We start from the raw sequence: 24,754 nt of genomic DNA on the forward strand, positions 1-24,754 counted from the left end.
TGATAAAAAATCACGTCTTAATAATAAAAATTTAAAGAACTGAGAACATAATTTTCAAAACGTGAAGTGAAATATAGGCTTAATTTGGCAACGAGTTAAAAAAGTCAATTTTTTGAATTTTTAGCCTTTTTAAGCCCAAAAATCAACATTTTTATCCCAAAAAAAAAAAAAAATCATCCCAAAAAAAAAAAAATACCAACCCCAAAACACTCCGTAATTGAACCAAGTCCGTCTAATTTATCCAAAGAATAAATAAATTAAAGACAAAAAGTGAAAAAGCATAAAAAGGAAAAGAAAGACTTCTACATTAATGCCAAACTTGCAACAACTCAGAAACAGTCGCCGACAACGATTCTCTCTCTCTCTCTCCTCCCTAAATTTGATTGAAATTCACATCCAAATGAAATCATTATAAATGCTTTGACGTCGACGACGACCTTAATCGCCGGAAAAAATGGACTCTCTTTCGCCGGCAACGGCGCTGGACTCAATCCTCCTTGAAGATTTCGGCCAAAAAGTCGATCTGACTCGAAGGATTCGAGAAGTGTTGTTGAATTACCCCGAGGGCACGACGGTGTTGAAAGAGTTGATTCAGAACGCAGACGACGCAGGAGCCACCAAGGTCTGCTTGTGCTTGGACCGTAGGGTTCATGGCACTGACTCGCTCTTGTCTGAGAAGTTGACTCAGTGGCAAGGACCTTCGTTGTTGGCTTACAACAATGCTGAGTTCACGGAGGATGATTTCGTCAGTATATCCAGGATCGGAGGGAGCACCAAGACCGGTCAAGCCTGGAAGACCGGTCGTTTTGGGTAATTTTGGCAAGTCCTTTTTGTATTGATTATACTAGAGCTATTGATTAGAGAACTGTTTTTTGAGTTGATGAGAAATGGCAGGGAAGGAGAAGGAAGAACTGGGAACAATTCAACTTAATTGAGCCAAAATATATTAGGCTTAGATTATTAGTGTTGTTGTTTCCTTTTTGTTTAATTTGATCACAAACTTGAAAACCTAAATTTGAAGTTTAGTTTAATTTATTTCATTTCTTGGTGGGTTATTTTTATTTTTTTAAAGTTTATTTTATTTCCCATAATTTCACTATGAATTTGGCTTAGAATCACAAGACGCAGAAGGGCTCGGTTTTTCTGGAAAAATCCCAAGTTCATAAATGCAGTCAATTCTTTCTTTCTTTCTTATCAATAATATAGGGAGGAAATCAGATATAAGTCAAATTCGGGGACGTGTAAGTTGTGTTAAATGACTAATGATCCGCTAGGTGAATTACGTGCTCTGACTACATCGATGAGGTGAAATTGGGCTATAATATTTATTTTTGTGCCATGGACCAGTTTTGGTGGGAAAACTAGTTAAAAACAATAGAGTTTAGTTATCTATTTAGAATATAGGATCATTTGCAATTGGGAACGTATTACAGTGCACAATGAAACAATCGTATATATAGCATAAGGGTAGTTATTGCTAATTAATAAAATAATGAGGTTTTAGTTATCTCTAGGAGGATACACTGAATTTTGAAGTTTGTCAATTGACAAAAGGTAAGTCTTACTGGTTTTTATGCAGTCCAATTCTAGTTGGGGGAATGAGAATTACCAATTGGCCTTTTGTTTACTAAAAGAAACAAATCAATTACTATTTGCCTTGAAGCACTTCTTGGAAAATGATAATGCCAGGGTAAGATGAGGCTACTACTAATCGGTTCCTAGTTATGCATAATATTGGAATTGGATTCTTAACACACTGCCCATCTGGTGGACAGTCCAGGTCTCGGATAGATCATTTTCTGGTGTTGGGGAATTGAGAGGAGCACTTTTCAAATATTGTTCAGCTTTGGTTGACCGGTGTCGGATCACTGGCCAATTTTGCTTGATAGTGGGGGCATTGCAGCAGTCTGTTGCCTTTTTGATTCAAGCATATGTGGCTGACATTAGAGGGTTTTCTGGATATGGTTTGAGGTTGGTGGGATGGGTACGTGGTGTCAGGTTTACCTAGTTATCGCTTGGCTAGAAAGTTGAAGTTGAAGTTGTTAAAGCAAGATTTCAAGTAGTGGAATAAGGAGCTATTTGGTTGTCTGGAGGGCCATAAGTCGGGGGTGTTGGCAGTGGTTTAGGAGTTAGATGATAAGAAGAGTGATGGCAGCTTGTCTGAGGAGGAGGGCAAAGGCCAGGGATGAGTTTGTTTCAATCGCCCAGATGAATCAACTATAGGCAGCGGTCTAGGTGTTTGTGGTTGCAAGAAGGGGATTGTAATACAAAGTTTTTGTCATCGTATGGCTAATGTGCACCGGAGGGTGAATTAGATCTCCAGAATTCAGGTGGATGGGGTGGAGATGACTTATGTGGCTAAGATTAGCATAGGGATAGCAGAGTTTTATAGGTGCCTTTTTCAAGGTGCGGAGAGAGTGGCATCTAGGACTTGAGGGGGTGGAGTTTGGTAGGATTTCAGAGGAGGACAAGGTGTGGTTGGAGCGACCTTTTTTAGAGGAGGAGGTGGTGGAGGCGTTGCGTGAGCTTAATGGGGATGAAGCTCTTGGTTCAAATGGTTTCACCATGGCTCTAGGGATGTGACTGCTACTCATGGTAGGGGCTTGTGGAAAGGTATTTGGTTAGGGAAGGGAGAGTTTTGGAGGTGGGTTTAGTTTCAAATAGGGAGGGGAGAACGTGTGCGGTTTTGGAAGGATAGTTGGTGTGGGAATCAAACGTTGGCACTTCAATTTCCATTGATTTATTGCATTGCGGTGGATAGGGAGGTTGTGGTGGATTTTTATTGGACACTAGCTGCTAGGCGGGTGGTTTGGGATGTTTGGCTTCGAAGAGAGGTTTATGATTCGGAAACTGATCAATTGGTGGAACTTTTGGCTTTCTTGTATGGGATTCGAGAGGTAGGGTTGGGGCTGGATTGTTTGGTATGACGGTGCAAGGGTGCTAATGGGTTTTTTTTTTTTTGTTATGTTTTTATTTTGCCTAGGTGGATGGGGTAGAGATTTCTTTTCCACGGCGGATTGTGTGGGCTGTTGGTGCTCCGTCCAAGGTAGTGTTCTTTGTGTGGATGGCCGCTCTAGAGAGAATTTTGACGATGGAAAATCCGATTAGATGTTGCCATATTTTGGTTAATTGGTGTTGTATGTGTTGTCGGGATGCAAAATCTACCTCTCATATTTCACTTCATTGTTTTATGGCAAACCAATTTTGGGGTTTGATTTTCACGATATTTGGCTTGGCTTGGCTTGGGTGCAATAGGGGTGTGTGATGGATGTTCTGCTTAGTTGGAGGGATGGGTAAGAGGCGTTGGAAGGCTTGGGATCACGTGCCGTTTTGTTTGATGTGGCTGGTTTGGTTGGAGCGTAATCGGCGGATTTTCCAAAGGAAAGAGGTTTCTGTGCATTGCTTGTAGAATTTTTTCCTGGTGGTTTTGTATAGTTGGGTTTCGAGAAGTGTGGTTCTGGACTGATTTGCTTTTATGGATTTTATTGATTCTTTACACATCTAAATGTAGGTTGGTGTGGAGCTGGTAGTGGCCATATCTGTTAGCATCATCTTGATGCTCTTTTTCTAATAAAATGGTTACTCTTTATTTATAAAAGTTAGTGGGATGAGGCTCTATGTGTTGGAAGGCAATCTAATTTTTTTGAAGTGCTTGCTTTTTTTGTGCAATTGTCAATGAAGAGCCTATGTATTTGTAAATCTTCTAGGATAATTAACCATGGCTCATGGTGTTGGTCCAGACTAGTTCATGTCCTATTAACTTCTGGAAATTGTTGTCTATCTTACCTTCTGGTATTGGATATATATTTTGCTTTGCCTTTTCTTTTGTGTATGCGTTTTTGTGTTCTTTTTAGGTGTGTATCTAACTGTGTATTGTTGTTTTGTTTTCCAGGGTTGGCTTCAACTCGGTGTACCATATAACTGATTTGCCGTCTTTTGTAAGTGGTAAATATGTGGTAATGTTTGATCCTCAGGGTGTTTACCTTCCGAATGTCACCATGTCAAATCCTGGAAAACGGATAGAGTATGTTACTACTTCAGCTCTCTCATTGTATAAAGACCAGTTTCTTCCATATTGTGCTTTTGGTTGTGACATGAAAATTCCTTTCCCTGGAACTTTATTCCGTTTCCCTTTGAGGAATGCAGATCAGGCATCAAATAGTAAGCTCTCAAAGCAAGTGTACTTGGAAGAAGACATTTCTTCCATGTTTGTTCAGCTCTATGAGGAAGGAGTTTTCACAATGCTTTTTCTTAAAAGTGTACTCTCTATTGAAATGTATATATGGGATGATGGGGTCCCTGAGCCAAGGAAGATCTATTCATGCTCCATAAACTCAGCAAATGATGACACAGTTTGGCATCGCCAGGCACTTCTGAGATTGTCAAAGTCAAGAAATATTTCTGAACCTGTGGTTGATGCCTTTTCATTGGACTTCTTGAGTGAGGCAGTAATTGAGTCCCATTCTCAGAAGAGGATTGATACTTTCTATATAGTGCAAACAATGGCATCAGCAACCAGTCGGATTGGTTCTTTTGCCGCAGCTGCATCCAAAGATTATGATATTCACTTGTTACCTTGGGCGTCAGTTGCAGCGTGCATATCAGATGATTCATCCCATGTAATTTGGAATATTTTACTGCTACTGTAACTCTGTTCCGTCTCTTACTGCTACTGTGTGTATGCTTGTGTGAGTGCACGTGATTGTGCGTGCATATAGAGTTTTGTACAATATTGGCATGCTATTAACTTGGTTTCTGATTTTGAAACTTATTTAGATCTTTATCTTTGATTCATATATTTTAGGAAATTCCCACCTTCCATGTTACTACTATTACAAACTTGATTTTTAATGTTCTCAAGTGTGATCCTTCCTAACTAGTCAAGTTATTGGTAGATGCTTATACTCGGCTTCTTTATCTTTATGTTTGTTGTTTGTCATGTTACCTCTTAATATTTGTTGGGGCACTGGTGAAGAAATTATGTATGTTTAGCATGCGAGTGTCAGCGCAATTTGATGAACTGTATTATGTTATTTTCGATACTGATAGCCTTCAGCCATTTTTCTTTGGTTTCAACATCATTGTTTCTGCACAGACAAGTGCCTGAATAATATTAAGATGGTAATGTGTTATTTATAGGGACAAATATAGCTACATGAGAAGGCCATATACATGGTTGTCTATGTTCAATATGTATGAACTGTGAAAAAAATAAAAATGCGGATATACACATGGATGCACAGATACAGATATTGCTATGCCAGATGGATATGAGGCTATCCGACATGGGAGATAAAAGTAGAAATAGGAGAATTCTTGTTATACGCACTACAAATTACTTATCAGTCTTGTGCATCAGCGACTTAATGCGACTTAGGAGCATAATTGATCATTTGGTTACACAATCAAACCATTTAATATGCTTGAAACCTTTAAGTTATAGATGAAATGCTTGAGATCTGTGAGTTAAATCTGATGTAAATCAAAATCATTGAGTGGGAGTTGATTTCCATCCCAAGTTTCTGATAGAATTCCAGATAGTGACATGAGAAGACATGAAGTTCCTCCGTCCCTTGACTCTCTATTCTTTCCATTTTCCCATCTTGTCCAAGGCTTTGGTAGGATCCATGTTGTGGCAGAGGAATTTTCTTCTTCTTTTCATTCATTCATTCATTCGTTCTTTTTTTTTTTTCCTTATTTTTTATAATAATATGTGATAAGAAGCAATTTCTGAAAGAAAATAATCTCAAGGAACGACAACATAATTGCAGTTACAGACTCTGATCTCGCAGTTTCAGAAATCCTTAGGTAATTACACTGCACCTAGAGAAGTGGTGTCCTTGATGATGGACAGGATGACATGGATTGGTTGTGAACATTTGTGCATCCAATTAACTTTGAAATAAGATTCTGTATACTGCTACTTTAGTTTTATGAATGTTACTTTTCTAGACATTTTTTTTTTCCTCTAAAATTTCTTTGGTTGCTTAACAGATCAAAATCTGATTTTGGTTTAATGTGGTAATTAACAGGATGGCATTCTTAAGCTTGGACAGGCATTTTGTTTCCTTCCTTTGCCTGTACAAACTGGATTGACTGTGCAAGTTAATGGATACTTTGAGGTTTCATCAAATCGGCGTGGCATTTGGTATGGAGCTGATATGGACAGAAGTGGAAAAATTCGTTCTCTCTGGAACAGGCTTCTTTTAGAAGAAGTTGTGGCCCCTAGTTTTACACGTTTGTTGCTTGGCGTGCGACGATCGCTAGGTCCAACGAATATGTATTATTCTTTGTGGCCCAGTGGCTCCTTTGAAGAGCCATGGAGTATTTTGGTTGAGCATATTTACAAGAACATTGGTGAGGCTCCTGTCTTGTATTCAGACCTTCAAGGGGGGAAATGGGTTTCACCAGTGGAAGCTTTTCTTCATGATGAGGAGTTCTCTGAAAGTAAGGAACTTCGAGAGGCTCTTGTGCAGCTGGCAATGCCTGTTGTTCATTTGCCTAAAGTTTTGTTTGATATGCTCTTGAAATGTGCCTGTTTTCAGCAGAAAGTGGTTACTCCTGATTCAGTACGGCATTATCTCAGGGAATGCAGAAGTGTAATTACACTAAGCAGGTCATACAAGCTTGTGTTGTTGGAATATTGTCTTGAAGACCTGCTCGACGCTGATGTTAGCAGACATGCATATAACCTGCCTTTGCTCCCTTTGGCAAGTGGTGAATTTGGGTTGTTGTCGGAAGCCTCCAAAGGGATTTCTTATTTTATTTGCAATGAGTTGGAATACAAGCTTCTTCAACAAATATCAGATAGGATAATTGATCACAATATTCCTCCCAACCTATTTGGCAGGCTTTCAGCTATTGCAAAGGCCTCAAAGGCGAATCTTATTGTTTTCAATCCTAATTATTTTCTCCAGTTTTTCTCTAAATTTGTACCTTCTGATTGGAAATATAAAAGTACAGTTCTGTGGGATCCAAAGTCTAATTTTAACCACCCAACGTCATCATGGTTTGGGCTTTTTTGGCTGTATCTTCGGGATTGTTGTGAGACATTGTTGTTGTTTGGTGATTGGCCTATCTTACCATCCCTTTCTGGGCATCTGCATAGACCTTCATTAGAATCAAAACTGTTGAATGTGGAAAGGTTGTCTGAGAAAATGCAAGATATTCTAGTTAAAATAGGATGCAACATTCTAAACAACAGTTATGGTATTGAACATCCAGAATTATCTTATTATGTGAGTGATGCTGATGCTGCTGGTGTTTTGGAATCAATCTTTGACGTCGTCTCTTCGGATATTAGCATCACACAAACATTTCATAATGTTAAAGAGGAAGAGAGGGATGAGCTTCGTCAGTTTCTCCTAGATCCAAAATGGTATATTGGAAAACATATGACTAATGCGGACCTGTGGAATTGCAAGAGGCTGCCTATTTTTAGGGTCTATGGCGGAGAATCTCCTCAAACATTACAGTACTCAGATTTGGAAAACCCTCGAAAATACTTACCGCCATTGGAGGTTCCTGAGTGCTTCCTTGGTGCTGAGTTCATTTGCAGTTTGTCAAGTAATGAAGGAGAGGTTCTAATTAGATATTATGGAATTGAGCGAATGAGGAATGCAAACTTCTATAAGCAGCATGTTTTACACAGAGTTAAGGAGTTGCAACCTGATGTTCGTGACAGTATCATGCTTTTGATTCTACAGGAGCTCCCACAATTATGTGTCGAGGATGCATCTTTAAGGGAGTGTTTGAGAGATTTGGATTTTGTTCCGACATCCAGTGGTTCTTTGAAGTCTCCTGCTGTGCTATATGATCCTCGTAATGAAGAATTGTATGCTCTATTAGAAGATTCTGATAGTTTTCCCTGTGGTAGTTTCCAAGAATCAAGTATTTTGGACATGCTACAAGGTTTGGGACTTAGGATGACTGTGTCTCCTGAAACAGTCATACTAAGTGCTCGACAAGTAGAGTGGTTAATGCATGAGGATCAACAAAAGGCGCATTCAAGAGGCAAAGTGCTTCTTTCCTACCTAGAAGTAAATGCATTAAAGTGGCTACCTAATCCACCAAATGATGATCAAGGTAAAGTGAATAGAATGTTGTTACGAGCTGCAACTGCATTCAGACCTCGCAACTTGAAATCTGACATAGAGAAGTTCTGGAGTGATCTCCGCATGATTTGCTGGTGCCCAGTCCTTGTTTCTTCTCCTTATCAAGCTTTGCCATGGCCTGCTGTGTCATCTATGGTTGCTCCTCCGAAGCTTGTAAGATTGTATAGGGATTTGTGGCTTGTTTCAGCAAGTATGCGGGTACTTGATGGAGAATGCTCCTCCACAGCCTTATCACAGCAGCTTGGGTGGTCTTCTCCACCTGGAGGTAGCGTAATTGCTGCCCAACTACTTGAGCTTGGAAAAAATAGTGAGATTGTGACTGATCAGGTGCTTCGGCAGGAATTGGCCTTAGCAATGCCGAGGATATACACCATACTGATGGGCATGGTTGGGTCAGATGAGATGGATGTTGTTAAAGCTGTTCTAGAAGGGTGCCGATGGATTTGGGTGGGAGATGGATTTGCGACCTCCGATGAGGTTGTCCTTAATGGTCCTCTTCATTTGGCTCCTTATATACGTGTTATACCTGTTGATTTAGCAGCATTTAGGGATTTATTTTTGGAGCTTGGCATTCGGGAATTCTTGAAACCCAGTGATTATGCTTCTATTTTATGCAGAATGGCTAAAAGAAAAGGTTCCACTCCCCTTGATGCACAGGAAATTAGGGCCGCTATATTAATTGTACAACATCTGGCTGAGGTTCAGATTTATGAAAAGCAAATTAAGATTTACCTACCAGATGTGTCAGGCAGACTGATTAATGCTACTGATTTAGTTTATAATGATGCTCCCTGGCTGCTTGGCTCAGAAGAGTCTGATAATTCATTTGGAAATGCATCTACTGTGGCTTTAACTGCAAAGAGAAAGATTCAAAAGTTTGTGCATGGGAACATATCTACTGATGTTGCGGAGAAGCTAGGTGTCCGTTCACTTCGGAGGATGTTGCTTGCTGAGAGTGCTCATTCAATGAACTTGAGTTTGTCAGATGCGGCTGAAGCATTTGGGCAGCATGAAGCCTTGACAACTAGACTTAAACACATACTTGAAATGTATGCAGATGGACCTGGGATTCTCTTTGAGCTTGTGCAGAATGCAGAGGATGCAAGAGCTTCTGAAGTAATCTTTCTTTTGGATAAAACTCAATATGGTACTTCATCAGTTCTCTCCCCTGAAATGGCAGATTGGCAAGGTCCTGCGTTGTACTGTTTTAATGACTCTGTTTTCAGCCCCCAAGATTTATATGCGATCTCACGTATTGGTCAGGAAAGTAAACTAGAGAAGCCTTTTGCAATTGGAAGGTTTGGGCTAGGATTTAATAGTGTTTATCACTTTACAGACATCCCCGCATTTGTCTCTGGGGAAAACATTGTCATGTTTGATCCTCATGCTTGTAACTTGCCTGGGATCTCTCCATCGCACCCTGGCCTCCGGATTAAATTTGTTGGGAGAAAGATTTTGGAACAATTTCCTGATCAGTTTTCTCCTTTCTTACACTTTGGTTGTGATTTGCAGCATCCATATCCTGGCACTCTCTTCCGTTTTCCCCTCAGGAGTGGAAGTGTTGCTTCCCGAAGCCAAATAAAGAAAGAAGCTTATGCACCTGAAGATGTAGTCTCGCTCTTTTCTTCTTTTTCTGAGGTGGTTTCTGAGACACTCCTATTTCTCCGCAATGTGAAAACTATCTCCATTTTTGTCAAAGAAGGAGCTGGTAATGAAATGCAACTTCTACATCGTGTCCACAAACAGTGTGTTAGTGATCCTGAAGCTGAAGCCAATAAGTTTCATCATTTGTTTAGCTTAATGCATGGAAATCAACAAGATGGTGTGGATAAGGACCAATTTCTTAACAAACTGAGCAAATCTGTAGAAACAGTTTTGCCATGGAAATGTCAGAAGATTGTGGTGAGAGAGCAAAGCTCATCTGGTGAAAAGTCACACCTGTGGATAACTAGTGAATGTCTTAGTGGTGGCAGTCTTAAGAATAACACTGTAAATTTTGATAACAAATCTCATAAATATATTCCTTGGGCTTGCGTTGCTTCATATTTACACTCTCTGAAGGTTGATCCGGAAGTCAGTGATATCCCAAATGCTCAGGAACCTTGCATTATTACTCCAGATACAATTCAAGTTCACGAAAATTCCATTCAAGATAGAAGAAATTTTGAGGGTCGTGCCTTCTGCTTTTTACCACTTCCTATAAACACCGGTCTTCAAGTTCATGTTAATGCATATTTTGAGCTGTCATCAAACCGGAGGGATATTTGGTTCGGTAATGACATGGCGGGGGGTGGTAAAAAACGCTCGGACTGGAATATTTACCTCCTCGAAGATGTTGTTGCCCCAGCTTATGGTCACTTGCTTGAGAAAGTTGCGGTGGAAATCGGTCCATGTGATTTATTCTTTTCATTTTGGCCAACGGCTGTTGGTGTAGAACCTTGGGCATCAATGGTGGGGAAACTCTACCTTTTTATTGCTGAATTTGGACTTCGTGTATTGTATACAAAAGCTAGAGGGGGACAGTGGATCTCAACCAAACAAGCTATTTTTCCTGATTTTACTTTTCATAAGGTTCATGAGCTTGTTGAGGCATTGTCAGATGCTAGTTTACCGGTTGTGACCGTTTCTAAGCCACTTGTGGAGAAATTTATGGAGTTCTGTCCATTGTTGCATTTCCTTTCACCTCAGTTATTACGGACATTGTTGATTAGGCGGAAGCGTGGCTTTAGAGACAGAGATTCGATGATCTTGACCCTTGAGTATTGCTTACTTGATTTAAGAGTTCCTGTTCAATGTGAAAATTTGTGTGGTTTACCTTTGGTGCCTCTTTCTAATGGTTTATTCACGACATTTGAGAAAAGAGGGGTGGGTGAAAGAATATTTGTTACACGTGGAGATGAGTATGGTCTTCTTGAGGATTCAGTTCCTCATCAACTTGTAGACCGTGGAATCTCTGAAATTCTTCACGAGAAGTTATGCGATCTAGCCCGAAGTGAGGATTTCAATATTTCTTTTTTGACATGCCATTTGCTTGAAAAGCTCTTTCCAAGATTACTTCCACCAGAGTGGCAGCATGCTAAGCAGGTAGCTTGGGCCCCTGGTCTTCAAGGCCAGCCTAGTTTGGAATGGATGAGGCTACTATGGAAATACCTACAGTTGTCTTGTGATGATCTTTCGGTGTTTTCTAAGTGGCCTATTTTGCCAGTTGGAAACCATAATCTATTGCAGCTTGTTAAGAATTCAAATGTGATTGAAGATGATGGCTGGAGTGAGAACATGTCCTCTCTGTTGCTCAGAGTAGGTTGCTTAATCTTGAGGAGTGACCTTGGAATCGAACATGGCCAATTGAAAAATTATGTGCAGCCTCCAACTGCAACTGGCCTATTAAATGCGCTACTGGCTGTTGCTGGTGGGTCAGAGAACATTGAGGGGCTCTTTAGAGATGCATCAGAAGGTGAACTGCATGAACTTCGGAGTTTTATTCTCCAGTCCAAGTGGTTCAGTGAAGACTCAATGGATGTCATGCATATTGACATCATCAAACAGCTTCCTATTTTTGAGTCCTTCAGGAGTAGAAAATTAGTTTGTTTAAGCGAACCTACCAAATGGCTTAAACCAAGTGGTGTACGTGAGGATCTTTTGGATGATAACTTTGTACGCACGGAATCAGATAAAGAAAGAATCATTCTGAGAAGTTATTTAGAGATTAGAGAACTTTCAAGGGAAGAATTCTATAAAGATTATGTACTCAATCGCATGCCTGAATTTATATTGCATCAGGAAACTCTCTCCGCTATTTTACGTGATGTTAAGCTTTTGATTGCAGAGGATGACTCTATCAAAACAGCACTTTCCAATACAGCTTTTGTGTTGGCATGCAATGGATCTTGGAAGGAGCCATCCAGGTATGTATTCGTTTCTCCCATTCCATATGTGGGAATTTGTGTCCGTACCAATAAAATTACTAATGATCTTAAAGTTGCTTTTCGAGTAAGATCAAAAGTCCTGCAATCCTGTTGTTTTTGTTTTTACTTTTATTTTTTGTTTGATAGTATTGTGGTCCATGAAATTTTATAGCATTTTTAAAAAGTGGACCTGCTAGTGGAAATTTATACTCTTTCTTAGGGTTCGTCTTCTAAGATTATGGTTTCTGTTGCTATATTTTTAATATGAAGAAATGGCCCTTGACCAAGTGGAATGATGAAACAGGAGTCCTGTTGTCGATCCCAGGAAGTTGGAAAAAAGCCTTTGTTGAGTTTAGTTGAATTGTAGAATTGGCAGCTAAGGTTTGCCATAGATTTACAAATTTCTGCTTTCTTAACCGGATGCCTTCTGCTTTGTGAATAACCAGTTGCTAACAAATGGGATGTGAAATATGAGGACTTTGTTATTTGCAGTCCATTTTTTAATTCCATGTCATGCTCTTTCATTTGTATTTTGCAGTTCAAATTAAATTACAAATTAGGATGCTGATATACTGTGACTGTCTAGAGTCAGTAGTATTGACTTTCGTTTTCTTCTCTCTCTTCTATTTTCTAAATACCTTTAATGCACTTATGTTTGATTCCTTTATGTATACAAATAAAGTACAAAAGTACTATCTACATATTCATATTCTATACCCTCACCCCAGCTAATACCCTTTGTTAATAAGCTATCCCATGGCGAAGCCTGATGCTGCATGAGATTGGCTTGTTTAACAAATGAGCTTTCAAAATGGCTTGAGAATGGTTTGTTTTCCTCTTATTCTAACTTGAATGAGTTTTTAAGTGTGCTGAGCCTGAGCTGTCCATGAACAGCTCGGATCACTCACATTGCTAATGAGAAAGCTAGAGTGCATGAAATGTGCGAGGAAAAAGACCGTACCCTCAAAAGGTTTTCAGTAAGAGGCTAAAAGTTTATGTTTTGAAAAGGTTACTACTTGCATAATAGACCCATTAGCAAGCAGGTCAACCGTCATTCAAATCTTTTATACTTCTAATAACTTATTCTATTCTTTGAAAATTACATGCACATTTAAATATATTGTTTTTGGCAGGTTGTATGATCCTCGTGTTCCTGAGCTACAGAAGGTGCTGCACAAGGAAGTTTTCTTTCCTTCGGAGGAGTTCTCTGATCCTGAAACTCTGGAGACTCTAATTTACCTTGGACTTCGACAAAACTTGGGTTTTACTGGTTTGCTTGATTGTGCTAGGTCAGTTTCTATGTTACATGAATTGAAAGACTCAGAAACAGCCGATTATGGGAGCAGGTTACTTGTTTGTTTAGATGCAATAGCATTCAAGCTCTCATCTCAGGAAGACCAGGGCAACTACAATGAGCTTAGAACTGCCATTGAAAGTCATAACTACAGTGTTGCTGATGGTGAAGCAGAGGAGTACTTTCCAGAGAGATCTGAGAATTGCTTTGAAGATGGTCTGGACATTGACTCATTTGTTGGCAATTTGATTGGCGATAAGCCAGGAGAAGAATTTTGGTCAGAACTGAAAGGTATTGCATGGTGTCCTGTTTGTGCTGGTCCACCTCTGCGAGGACTTCCATGGTTAGTATCAAGTGATCTAGTGGCAGCTCCAGTGAGTGTGAGACCTAAATCACAGATGTGGTTTGTTTCATCTAAAATGAATATACTAGATGGTGAATGCCGCTCAATGTACCTACAACGTAAACTTGGTTGGATGGATCTCCCAAGTATAGATGTTTTGTCCACGCAATTAATTGGCGTATCCAAGTCCTATGCCCAGCTCAAGTCAGATTCTGCCGTGGAACCTGATTTTGATGCTACACTTCAGAAGGAACTTCCTTTACTTTATGCAAAATTGCAAGAATATGTTGATACTGATGATTTTATGGTTCTAAAGTCTGCCTTGGATGGTGTTTCTTGGGTTTGGATTGGAGATGATTTTGTACCTGCAAATGCACTTGCCTTTGATTCACCTGTGAAATTTAGTCCTTATTTATATGTGGTACCATCTGAGTTATCAGAATTCAGAGTTTTGCTTTTGGCATTAGGTGTTCGACTCAGTTTTGATTTTCTTGACTATTTCCATGTGCTACAACGCTTGCAGATGGATGTGAAAGGGTCTGCCCTGTCATCCGATCAGTTGAGTTTTGTCAATTGTGTCCTAGAAGCTGTTGCAGACTGTTTCTCTGATAGGCCATTTGAGGCTTCTACTCCACTGTTAATTCCAGATGCTTTCGGTATCCTGAGGTGTTCTACAGAGCTTGTGTATAATGATGCATTATGGATGGAGAATACCCTTGTTGGGAAACATTTTGTACATCCGAGTATCAATAATGATCTGGCAAACAGGTTGGGAGTTCAATCACTTCGTTGTCTCTCTTTAGTCAGCGAAGAAATGACTAAAGATTTACCATGCATGGACTATGCTAGAGTATGTGAGCTTCTGGCATCGTACGGGAACAGTGAGTTTTTGTTGTTTGACCTTCTTGAGTTGGCAGATTGCTGCAAAGCAAAAAAGTTTCACCTAATCTTTGACAAGAGGGAACATCCACGCCAGACTTTGTTGCAGCACAATCTAGGTACTTACATGATTCCGGTCTTTGTTGTTGCATTAGATGAGTCAATATAGCAATGCCATTTTAAGGATAAGGACTTAGAGTTCGAGCTTTTAGGGAGCCCTAAATTGTGAATTGAAGCTACTGCTTATTGTATTATTATATAGCCACATATCTGTTACAGAGGTAAAGGGTTTACACTAACTTGTGATGAATTTGCAATTTTGCACAATGTTTTTAAAGATGAATTCTTGATTTAGCTCATTGGTGGATTTTGTGTCAAGCATTAGTGTTCTTTTGTTGTGTCATCCTAAATCTCATTCACCAAATTGAATTTTGCTTGGACTAGGTGAATTTCAAGGGCCTGCTCTCTTAGCTATCATGGAAGGGGTGAGCTTGAGTAGGGAGGAATTAAGTCACCTCCAGTTTCTTCCTCCTTGGAGATTGCAGGGTGATGCTCTTAACTACGGCTTAGGACTGCTTAGCTGTTTCTACATATGTGATCTCCCATCAGTTGTATCTGGTGGGTACCTTTACATGTTTGATCCTCAGGGTCTGGCCTTTGCTCTGCCTTCAAGCTCTTCTCCTGCAGCAAAAATGTTCTCCTTGATAGGTAATTTGTTAATATGCATTTGTGCATTCACTGTCTTTAGTGCTTGGCGGTATAATTAGTTGTACTTTTTCATGTTTATATCTTTGACATTGTTGGGTGATTACTTGAAGTTTGCAGGAACAATTTGGTTAGAGAATTGTCGAGGATGAAGAATTTTGGCATTTAAAGTTTATATGGCAATATATTGCCTGGTTGTTGATTGTTTAGTAGCTGTTGTAACCCCTCATCTACTGCCCCACGCCACAAACTCAAAACTCAAACAAATAAAACATTTTACTTCCTAAAATAGTCAGTTCACAACCCTTCATAAATAATACTTTTTTGGGTCATGGAGTTTCTCTTCCATCATCACTTGGAATGTAAAAATAGACGTACTTGATATCTGTCTGAAGGCTAGACAAGTTTCTCTTTCTAGCCTATTTATTAATCTATCATTCTTTAGTTTAGATTTAGAATCTTAAGCTTAATTTCAAAATTTCCATTTACTTTAATTGCTAAAAACAATATTTCTGGGTGTCAAAGTTTTACTAGGTTATTAGATGGTTGTTAGGGAAATTTACCAAACATGAGGCTATCAGGGATGTCAACCATTTGAAAATGCGTCTTGCTCAATGTTATATGATTTTTCTGTATGACATGAGGAAATGGAAAAGAAGTATTGATCCCCACTATGTTTTGGTTATGTTTTGGGGAATTGTGAAGAAGTCTAACCAATGGTATTAACTGGAAAACTGCATCTGTGATGCTGTGCTCCCCTATCCATGTCTGTTTTGCTTGATTTTTATAACTTTGTATGTGTAGTTCCTGTAATCTATTGATTCAAGAATTTGAGTGTAAAATCAACTAGGCTTGGCTTCCAAGTAGGTTGGTTTGTGCTATCTGTAAGGCTTCGATTATGTGTACGGGTATGAGTATCATACCTGAACCTTATTTTTATTAGATTTTACCAGTATCCGTACACGTGCTTCATAGTTCACGAGTGATAGCACAATTGTTTTTAAAAATCTTGACCACTTTATGAACATACTTTTTTTGAAGACTGCATTTTTTCCTGCTTGTTTTACTCATTATTTGATGTGGTCTGCTGTCTTAAAGTTATGATTCCCCCTCTCTTTTTCTTTCCCTCCCTATTAATTTTTTCCCCAAATTTTCCACTTTCCTTTTTTATTATGGAAATTGTTGATAAGTTTGCGATATGTATTCAATCTCCAAAGAGCATCTAAAAACTCACAGTTTCCCCTAATATGATTTCAGGTACAAATCTGACTGAGCAATTTCGTGATCAATTTAATCCCTTGTTGATTGGCCAAACTATGCCGTGGTCTTCATCAGATTCTACTGTTATCCGCATGCCTCTTTCGTCTGAGTGTATGAAAGATGGACTTGAGTGTGGATTAAAGAGAATAGAACAAATCTTTGAGAAATTCATGGACCATGGTTCTAAAGTACTTTTATTCTTAAAATCAGTTTTACAGGTAAAATCAGAAATTAAATAGTTCCTGTAAGTTGTGTCTATGCATCCATTGCTTGCAAAAATGGGGGGAGAATAGTCCCTTTCATGTAAATAAAAGTAATAGAAGAATAATAAGACAAATTAACAAGCCAAAGCAAGAAATAGAAACTAAGCCGGCAAAGTGGTTTCATTATGCTGTTTATTTGCTGCAAGCCTGGAATAGGGTAAACCGATGCCTTTGGTGATCAAACTCAAGGTGCTATTTTTGAGAAAAAGGCTTTTTGAACCCACACAAATAAAATGAGAGAACACAACCCAGTGAAAAGACTTTTGGCCTAACGAGCATCACAAATAACTTGTGGAAATGTCAAATGATTGAATCCATTTATTCCCGAAGCAAATGGGAAGGATAGATGCGAAAGAATTAATTTTGGTGGCATTAGTTATCACCATTGCTGTTTTTCACACTAGCCTCTGATTAGGTTGGTGGAAAATATCTATCTATTTATGATAGCTTTCCAGATGAGAGGTTTGACCTCTGAGGCTGCACTTGTCTTGCTATATTAGAATTGTTGTAGTGATCTTTTATATGACTCGGTGGTCTGCTTTAATATGATATCGCTATGTTTGCTTAAATTTTTTTTTTCCAGGTAACGCTATCCACATGGGAGGAAGGAAGCCCACAGCTTTGCCAAGATTACTCAATTTCTGTTGATTCAACATATGCTATTGTGAGAAATCCGTTTTCGGAAAAAAAGTGGAGAAAGTTTCAAATATCTAGGTTATTTAGCAGCTCAAATACGGCAATCAAGTTGCATGTAATTGATGTGAACTTGTATCAAGGAGGAAGCAGAGTTGTTGACCGATGGCTAGTTGCCCTGAGCCTGGGTTCTGGGCAGACAAGAAATATGGCCCTTGATAGGTATGAAGGAAAGTGTGTTCAATGTAATTCTTCATTTTGATCACAACACTCTGGATTTTGGAACATGCATTATGATTTATGTGATGGTTTATATCTTTGAGTAAACTTGTGGATTTTTTATTGAAATTTTAATGTCATGTTGACACTGACATGTATCTGCAATTAATGTTTAACATTCTGTTGCGAAATCGTGGAAGAGTGTTAAACAGAGCAAGCAATGGATTCATAATTCTCTAGATGCTATAATTTATTCTTTGTGCCATTGTTGAAGAGATGGGTTAAATGATTGTAATACTTACGTCAAATTATGTTCTTTTTGGAACTTCATTTACTCCAAGATAGGGATATAGAAAATTAGGATGCTTTTAAAATTGTCATCCCAAAACTGGAAATTTTGGCGATATCACATTTTGAAACACACCTCATGCGATACACACCCAGGTCAATGTGACGTGGAGTTTGGATTTTTAAGAATACAGTTTAATCATTGATTACCTATCTTTTGACAATAACTGACGGTCAGTGTGATCAAAGAACAATGGAAAGGGAAAGTGAAAACCGTCTAATCTTCCCTTTGTATAGGTCACTTATTATGTAAATTCCTACTCTTATTTATATTGATTTTGAGTATTCTGTAAGAAGGAAGTGACTTGAAGTGGGTCCAACCATCTATCTTTCCAAAATATTTAAGGAGACTACTCCTGAAAAAAAATGAGATCAAAGGACTTCTTATGTCCAGCTTGAGAAATGATTTCACAAAGACGGTTCTCTTCAATTCACAAGTGTGGGTGTCTTATCTTTTGTTGTGTAGCTTTCCCCCCAACCTGCTTTGATCTCCCAATTATCAAATTTATTCTAATCTAAAGGGCTGGTCTGTCTATATAAGGCAAGCAACATTATTATCATATGCAGCTGTAATGTTCTCAACGCCAAAGATGGATTGATAGAGGCTTTTAGATGCTAGGGTTGGATGAGAATTAATAGTGTTATGTATGGAGCTTGTGGATGATAACTGTTAAAATGTGACATGGATGGATTTTTAGAACAACTACTTAGAAAGGGACGAAAGAGGGGAAAAAATGGAGAAAACTGAATAAGAGATTATGAAGCCCAGTGCTGCACTAGGGTTTTTAGAATCTCTCCTAAAGTCTGAAAGCATTGCAAATTGAGGTGGTTGGCTTGGAAGTTCTCTATTGATTTCATTACTCCACATTGTTCCTTCAGCAGAACTAAGGTGGATACCGTCATTTGACCCTAATTGGATATACAATTGCTAAGATAACTCTTATATGCTCATTCACTCTTGCATTTTTTCACTGGGTTTCATTTACTGATGGTTAATAATTGCATTTAATGCAAAATGATTGTATTTTGTTGGCCTCATAAGTACTTGATATATAATATCATCTGAACTCATTTTTGCAAAAGGAAAATCATTGTTGTGTCTGGAGCACTAGGAAGTTGAAGTGTATTTATGTAATTTTTAACTAGAAGTCTAGCAGTAAATTTTTTTGGGTGAATATCTAGCAGTAAATTTGATCACATGACAAATTTAATTTAACAAAATGTACAAAAATATACTTTAAACTAATGACCATAGTTATCTGATGATGGTAATAAAATAACCAACTGGTTCTTATGTTTACTTACAGTGCAATTTATTTATTTATGAAGCACTGAAACTTCAAAGTAGTTGCCCTAGCCGTGTCCTTGGACATTGACATGCCTTAGACACATGTTGGACATACCCATGACATGTTTTCCTCATTAAACACATTAGGGACACATCACAGGCATGCCTGTCTTGCCTCCGGACACGCCATAGGATACTTTTGATATTAAATTAATTGCTTTTGATAGTTGTGATGTAATAATGGTTTATGATTGACAGTATTTTGTATGTTGAATAATGATGTTTAAATTATAGATGGAGTGGGTTTTTCATATTGAGTTTTATTTATTTTTGGTTTTTCGATGTAATATTCATATACATTACAAATACAAGAATATACATTATATATTTTTGATGTATTCCCACCGTGTCCGCGTCTGTGTTTGTGTCCATATCCTTATCTGTATTTGTGCTTCTTAGGTGGTTCACCACATCATGTGAGAATTTCTTTCCTATCTCCCTTCATGTAGCTGTGAGAATATATTTGTATCTATTTTGCATATTAGTATATATTGTGTATATATTTATATTAGGCATATTTGATAGCCCTTTGATTGTATAGGGATTCTATTTCCTTTTTTTATCTTTGTCTTAGGGCTATATAAACAGTTGTGTACTTTGTAAATATGCAATTGAATATACAGTTTCATTCAGAAAATTTACATGGTATCAGAGCCAAAACCCTAGATCTAGCCTTGATTGTTCGAAGTTCATTCTCCTCGTTCGAATTTGTTCTTCGAAGTTCTCTCGGTGGTTCTGTGAAGTTGCGACAGCTTCTTGTCTCTAGGTTGAAGTCGTGACTCTCTGTTCTAGGCTTGATCACGATCGCAAGGGCCGTCGTCTCTCTCTGGTTTAGAAACTCAACTTGACACTCATCGTGGGTCGTTGTTTCTGTTCGATTGAAGCCTTTAGTCTCTGATTCTGGTTTGTTGGTCTCGATCGAAGCAGTCATCTCTCTCCTGGATCGTTGGTCTCGATTGAAGCTTTTGTCTCTCTCCCTGTTCTATTGCGACCCATCGAGACTTCTCTGATTTGTCTCTCTCTATCTCAATTGTGGTCTCTCCTCCTTTCCTGCTTTGTTGATTCAATGTGTTGATGTGGTTATCAAACTTCTATTTACATTTTAGCCCCTCTGTTTGTGATTATTTGGTTAGTTGGAACAAATTTTTTGTGTGTTATTATACTTCAACCCATTAGTTCTGTTTTATTATAATGTCAGACACCAAAATCCAAGCCATTAAATGCAAACTCACTGGTACCGATTATGCTTATTGGGCTAGTATTATGAAGAATTTTCTTCTTGGTAAGAAAAAATAGGGTTATGTTTCTGGTTTTGTTCCTTATCCATCGGACCTAAAAGCAGAAGGATATTAGACTTCTTCTGACTCTTGGGATTGTGATAATGCCCAAGTTCTAACTTGGTTTCATAACCCTGTGGATGATCGTATTGGAATGATGATTTCTAAATATAGTACTGCCAAGGAGGTGTGGGATTATTTACAGAGTGTTTATCAACAATTCAACTTTGCCAAGCGGTTTGAGTTGGAAACAGTTATTCAGAGTGTTCGTCAGTGGGAATTAGTCTATTCAGGACTTCTATATTGAGATGACAGGTCTCTGGGATCAGTTGGCTCTTATGGAACCACCTAGTCTCAAGATACTGAACACTTATATGGAGTTTCGGGAGCAGGGTCGTTTAGTGCAGTTCTTAACGGCTCTATCCCCTCAGTATGAGGCTATCCGGGGTGGCATCCTTCACCGGTCTCCTCTTCGATCTATGGATGCTATTGTTCGTGAGTTCCTCTCTGAGGAAACCTGTCTTAAGACGATCAGTCAGACTCTGCCTCCCTTTGTCTTCTTGGCTTTTGCTAAGCCTCCTTTATTATTGACCCAACCTCCTCATCAGCTTCAGTCCACTGCGAAATCCAAGAAAGGACCATTAGGTCCAGATTTTTGCCATTAAAAGGGTCATTGGAAGAACAACTGTCCCAAGAAGGGACGTCAGCCTGCTTTGTCTTCTCAGACACAGTTCTGCGGTCCCACACCGAGTACTTTCCGACCTCCTGCTGCTTATACTGTATTTGCTCCGGCTACCGATCCTGACTTGGCTTCCTTAAGTGCTCAGATTGCGCAACTTTAGCATATCCTATCCACCTCTCAGCCATCCCCATCTACCTCTGCTCTTACCTCTCTTCATTCAGTTTTGCTTGGGTCCTCTTCAAGTATCTCTTCTTCTGTCTAGCTTTTTGATTCTGGTGCCTCTCATTATATGACTCTTCACCTTTCCTTACTTCGAAACTATATTCCTTTACCCGTTCCTATTACTATTAATACTGCTAATGGGTCTGGTATGTCTGTTTACCCTCTGCCATGTCTGTTGTTACTATTTCCTTTGTTCTTTATGTCTCTTAGCTATCTATCAGTTTATTATCTATCAATCAATTTAATGCTTCTGGTTTTGATGCTATCTTTTCCTCTTCTATCTGTTGTGTGCAAGACCCGATGTCCAAGAAGCAGATTAGGATCGACCGTAGTGTTGGAGATCTCTATGTGGTAGAAAGCTTGCATCTCCCTTTATCCACCTCTCCAATTGCACTTTTCTCGTTTCAATTAGATTCTGCGTCGAGTCAATTTTATTTATGGCATTCTCGCCTAGGTCATTTGTCTGTTGATCACTTACGGTCTATAGCTCAGTCAGGGTTGTTAGGTAAAGTTTCTCCTAGTCAAATTGATAAATGTCGGGGGTGTAAACTTGCCAAAATGTTAGCTTTACCATTTAATAAAATTACTTCTATTTCTGTTTCTCCATTTTCTCTTGTACATACTGATGTCTAGGGACCCTCTCCTGTTCTTACTAAAGGGGGTTCTACATGCTATGTGTTTTTTGTTGATGATTGCACCCGCTATACTTAAGTTTATCTTATGACTCATAAATCTGACTTCTACCAAATATACCGTAACTTTCAATTTATGATCACTACACAGTTTGGGTTTACTATTAAATTGTTATGGTCTGACTTAGGTGGGGAGTATTTTGAAACTAAGTTCTGTGAGTATCTGGTCAATTTGGGTACCATTCACCAAATTTCTTGTACTGATACACCCTCCGAAAATGGTCGTGCTGAACGTAAACACCGTCATCTCGTTGAGACAGCTAGGTCTCTCTTTTCTACCTCTGTTTCGGCTCCCTTTTGGAGGAAGCCGTTCTTAAAGCTGCTTTTCTTCTCAACCGTATGTCTACCCCTTACTCTCTAGTCGTTCTCCTTACGAGGCTCTGTTTTTCTAACTTCCCAATTACTCTCTCCTTCATGTTTTTGGGTCTGCATGTTTTGTCCTTCTTTCTCGGAAAGATAGGACAAAACTTAGTGCCCGGTTTGTCATGTGTGTCTTTTTGAGTTACAGTCTTACTCAGAAAGGTTATCGTTGTTATGATCTTGTTTTCCGTCGCCTTTATGTCTCCCACCATGTTGCCTTCTTAGAATGTTTAGCTTACTTTTAGCTTCCTTCTCTCACTATTTCGGTTTCTAAAGAGAATTTAGTTCACGTTGATCTATTTCCTTCTAAGGTCCCTCCTATGAGTACATCTGTACTGTTCTCCATGAGTTTGTTCCTTTTCTCCTCCTACTACCCTTTTTGCTGAGTCCTCCTCCAATGTTCCCCATAAGTCTGTTCCATCCTCTCCAGTACCTCCCCCGCCTGCTTTTTCTCCTCATCTGTTGTTTATCTATTCTCGTCACAAGACTCTCCTTTCACTAGTTGTCTCTGCCCCTGCTGCTGATCCTCCTGTTTCTGATGACTCTGGTCTTGTTAACAGTAAGTATCCCCTTCGTTTTTGTAAACAAGTAGTCAAACTTGATTTTGCTAAAATTTGTTTTTCTCTTTCATATTGTTCGTTTTTATCTGCTATTCACTCTTTTTCAAAACCTTTTACAACCTGTCAGGATCCTAATTGGATTCAAGCATGAGTTGTCTGCATTGCAGAAGACTAGTACTTAGGAGCTGGTTTCTCTGCCTACTGGTAAGAATCTGATTGGTTGCAAATGGGTCTATAAAGTCAAGACTCATTCTAATAGTTCTCTCGAGCACTACAAAGCTCGTCTGGTTGACAAAGGTTTCTTATAAGAGTATGGTATTGATTATGAGACCGTTGCCCCTGTTGCCAAGATGACTATTGTCCGTATTTTGATCTCTGTTGCTGCTGTTTGTCATTGGCCTCTTTATCCGATGGATGTTAAGAATGTTTTTTTTAATGGCCATCTCACTGAGGAGGTTTACATGCGTCCTCCCCTTGGCTTTCACCATTCCTCTAGACATGTATGTTGTTTTCGGCGTGCTTTGTATGGTTTGAAACAATCTTCTCGTGCTTGGTATGATTGCTTTCAAATAGTTGTTATTGAGCTTGGGTTTCATCGTTGTGCCCACAAACTCTGCCTTGTTTCTTCTCTAAATCTCTGCTGGTTTTGTTGCCTTATTATTGTATGTGGATGATATGATCATCACTGGCTCTGACTCTTCTAGTATCTTTGAGGTCAAGCAGCATCTCTTTCCGCACTTTCGAAATGAAGGATCTGGGACCATTGTGGTATTTTCTTGATATTGAGGTGGTTCTTCTCCTAAGAGCTACTTTCTGTCTCAAGCTAAGTATGCCAATGAGGTTATTCACTGTGTCGGTCTTACTGACACTAAGATTTCTAATACCCCCATTTAGCTTAATGTGAAGCTCAACTCTATTGATGGTATCCCTCTAGATGATCCTACTTTATATCGAGAAGTTGTGAGTTGCTTAGTCTATCTGACGGTTACTCATCCTGATCTTGTTTATGTTGTTCATGTGATTAGCTAGTTCATTTTTGTTCCTCACTCTACCCATTGGACTGCTTTGCTTCGGATTCTTCACTATCTTCATGGTATTATCTTCCAAGGCTTGGTGTTGTCTTCTACTTCATCTTTGGATTTGGTGGCCTATGCTGATGCTAATTGGGCTGGTGATGTTAATGATCATAAGTCCACTTCTGGTTTCTGTATGTTTCTTAGCGATTTCTTAATTTTTTAGAAAAGCAAGAAACAAACTTTTATTGCCCGTTCTATTGCCGAAATTGAGTACCATGCTATGGCTCATGCTACTGTTGAAGTTGTCTGGCTTCGTTGTCTCTTATTTGATTTGGGTGTCCCTCAGTCTTCCCCGACATTTCTCTATTGTGACAACCGTAGTGCTATTCAAACTGCCCATAACACTATCTTTCATGAACGGACGAAGCACATTGAGATTGATTGTCACTTGGTCCATCAGCATCTGTAGTCTGGTTCTATCTCACTTCCATTTGTTACTTCGTCTTTGCAACTTGCTTATTTCTTTACCAAGACTTGCACCACTGCTCGGTTTCGGTTTCTTCAAGACAAACTCTCAATGTTTTTGCATAAAACACCTTAAGTTTGAGTGGAGGTGTGAGAATATATTCGTATC

General features: G+C 39.0%; 1 protein-coding gene across 3 annotated transcripts in view; it reads left to right on the forward strand.

Annotated features, from left to right (window-relative positions):
* The first annotated feature begins 293 nt into the window (after nucleotides 1-293).
* LOC114284093 (Zinc finger, C3HC4 type (RING finger) family protein) overlaps nucleotides 294-24,754 on the forward strand; it is a 35,937-nt gene continuing 11,476 nt past the window's right edge. For 2 of the 3 annotated variants that reach the window (XR_014343584.1, XM_082893605.1), the window contains exons 1-7: nucleotides 294-810; nucleotides 3,893-4,619; nucleotides 6,033-12,019; nucleotides 13,153-14,654; nucleotides 14,980-15,243; nucleotides 16,498-16,718; nucleotides 17,347-17,618. Coding sequence is in view for 2 of the 3 variants with exons in the window: in XM_082893605.1 (XP_082749731.1) it covers nucleotides 455-810; nucleotides 3,893-4,619; nucleotides 6,033-12,019; nucleotides 13,153-14,654; nucleotides 14,980-15,243; nucleotides 16,498-16,718; nucleotides 17,347-17,618 (9,329 nt within the window). In the remaining variant the exon portion in view is untranslated. The remainder of the gene's footprint in view (nucleotides 811-3,892; nucleotides 4,620-6,032; nucleotides 12,020-13,152; nucleotides 14,655-14,979; nucleotides 15,244-16,497; nucleotides 16,719-17,346; nucleotides 17,619-24,754) is intronic. The other variant, XM_082893606.1, reaches the window with a different exon arrangement.

This window comes from Camellia sinensis, chromosome 11 (genome assembly GCF_055761805.1).
Source record: "Camellia sinensis isolate YWXY chromosome 11, ASM5576180v1, whole genome shotgun sequence".
NCBI classification, from domain to species: domain Eukaryota; kingdom Viridiplantae; phylum Streptophyta; class Magnoliopsida; order Ericales; family Theaceae; genus Camellia; species Camellia sinensis.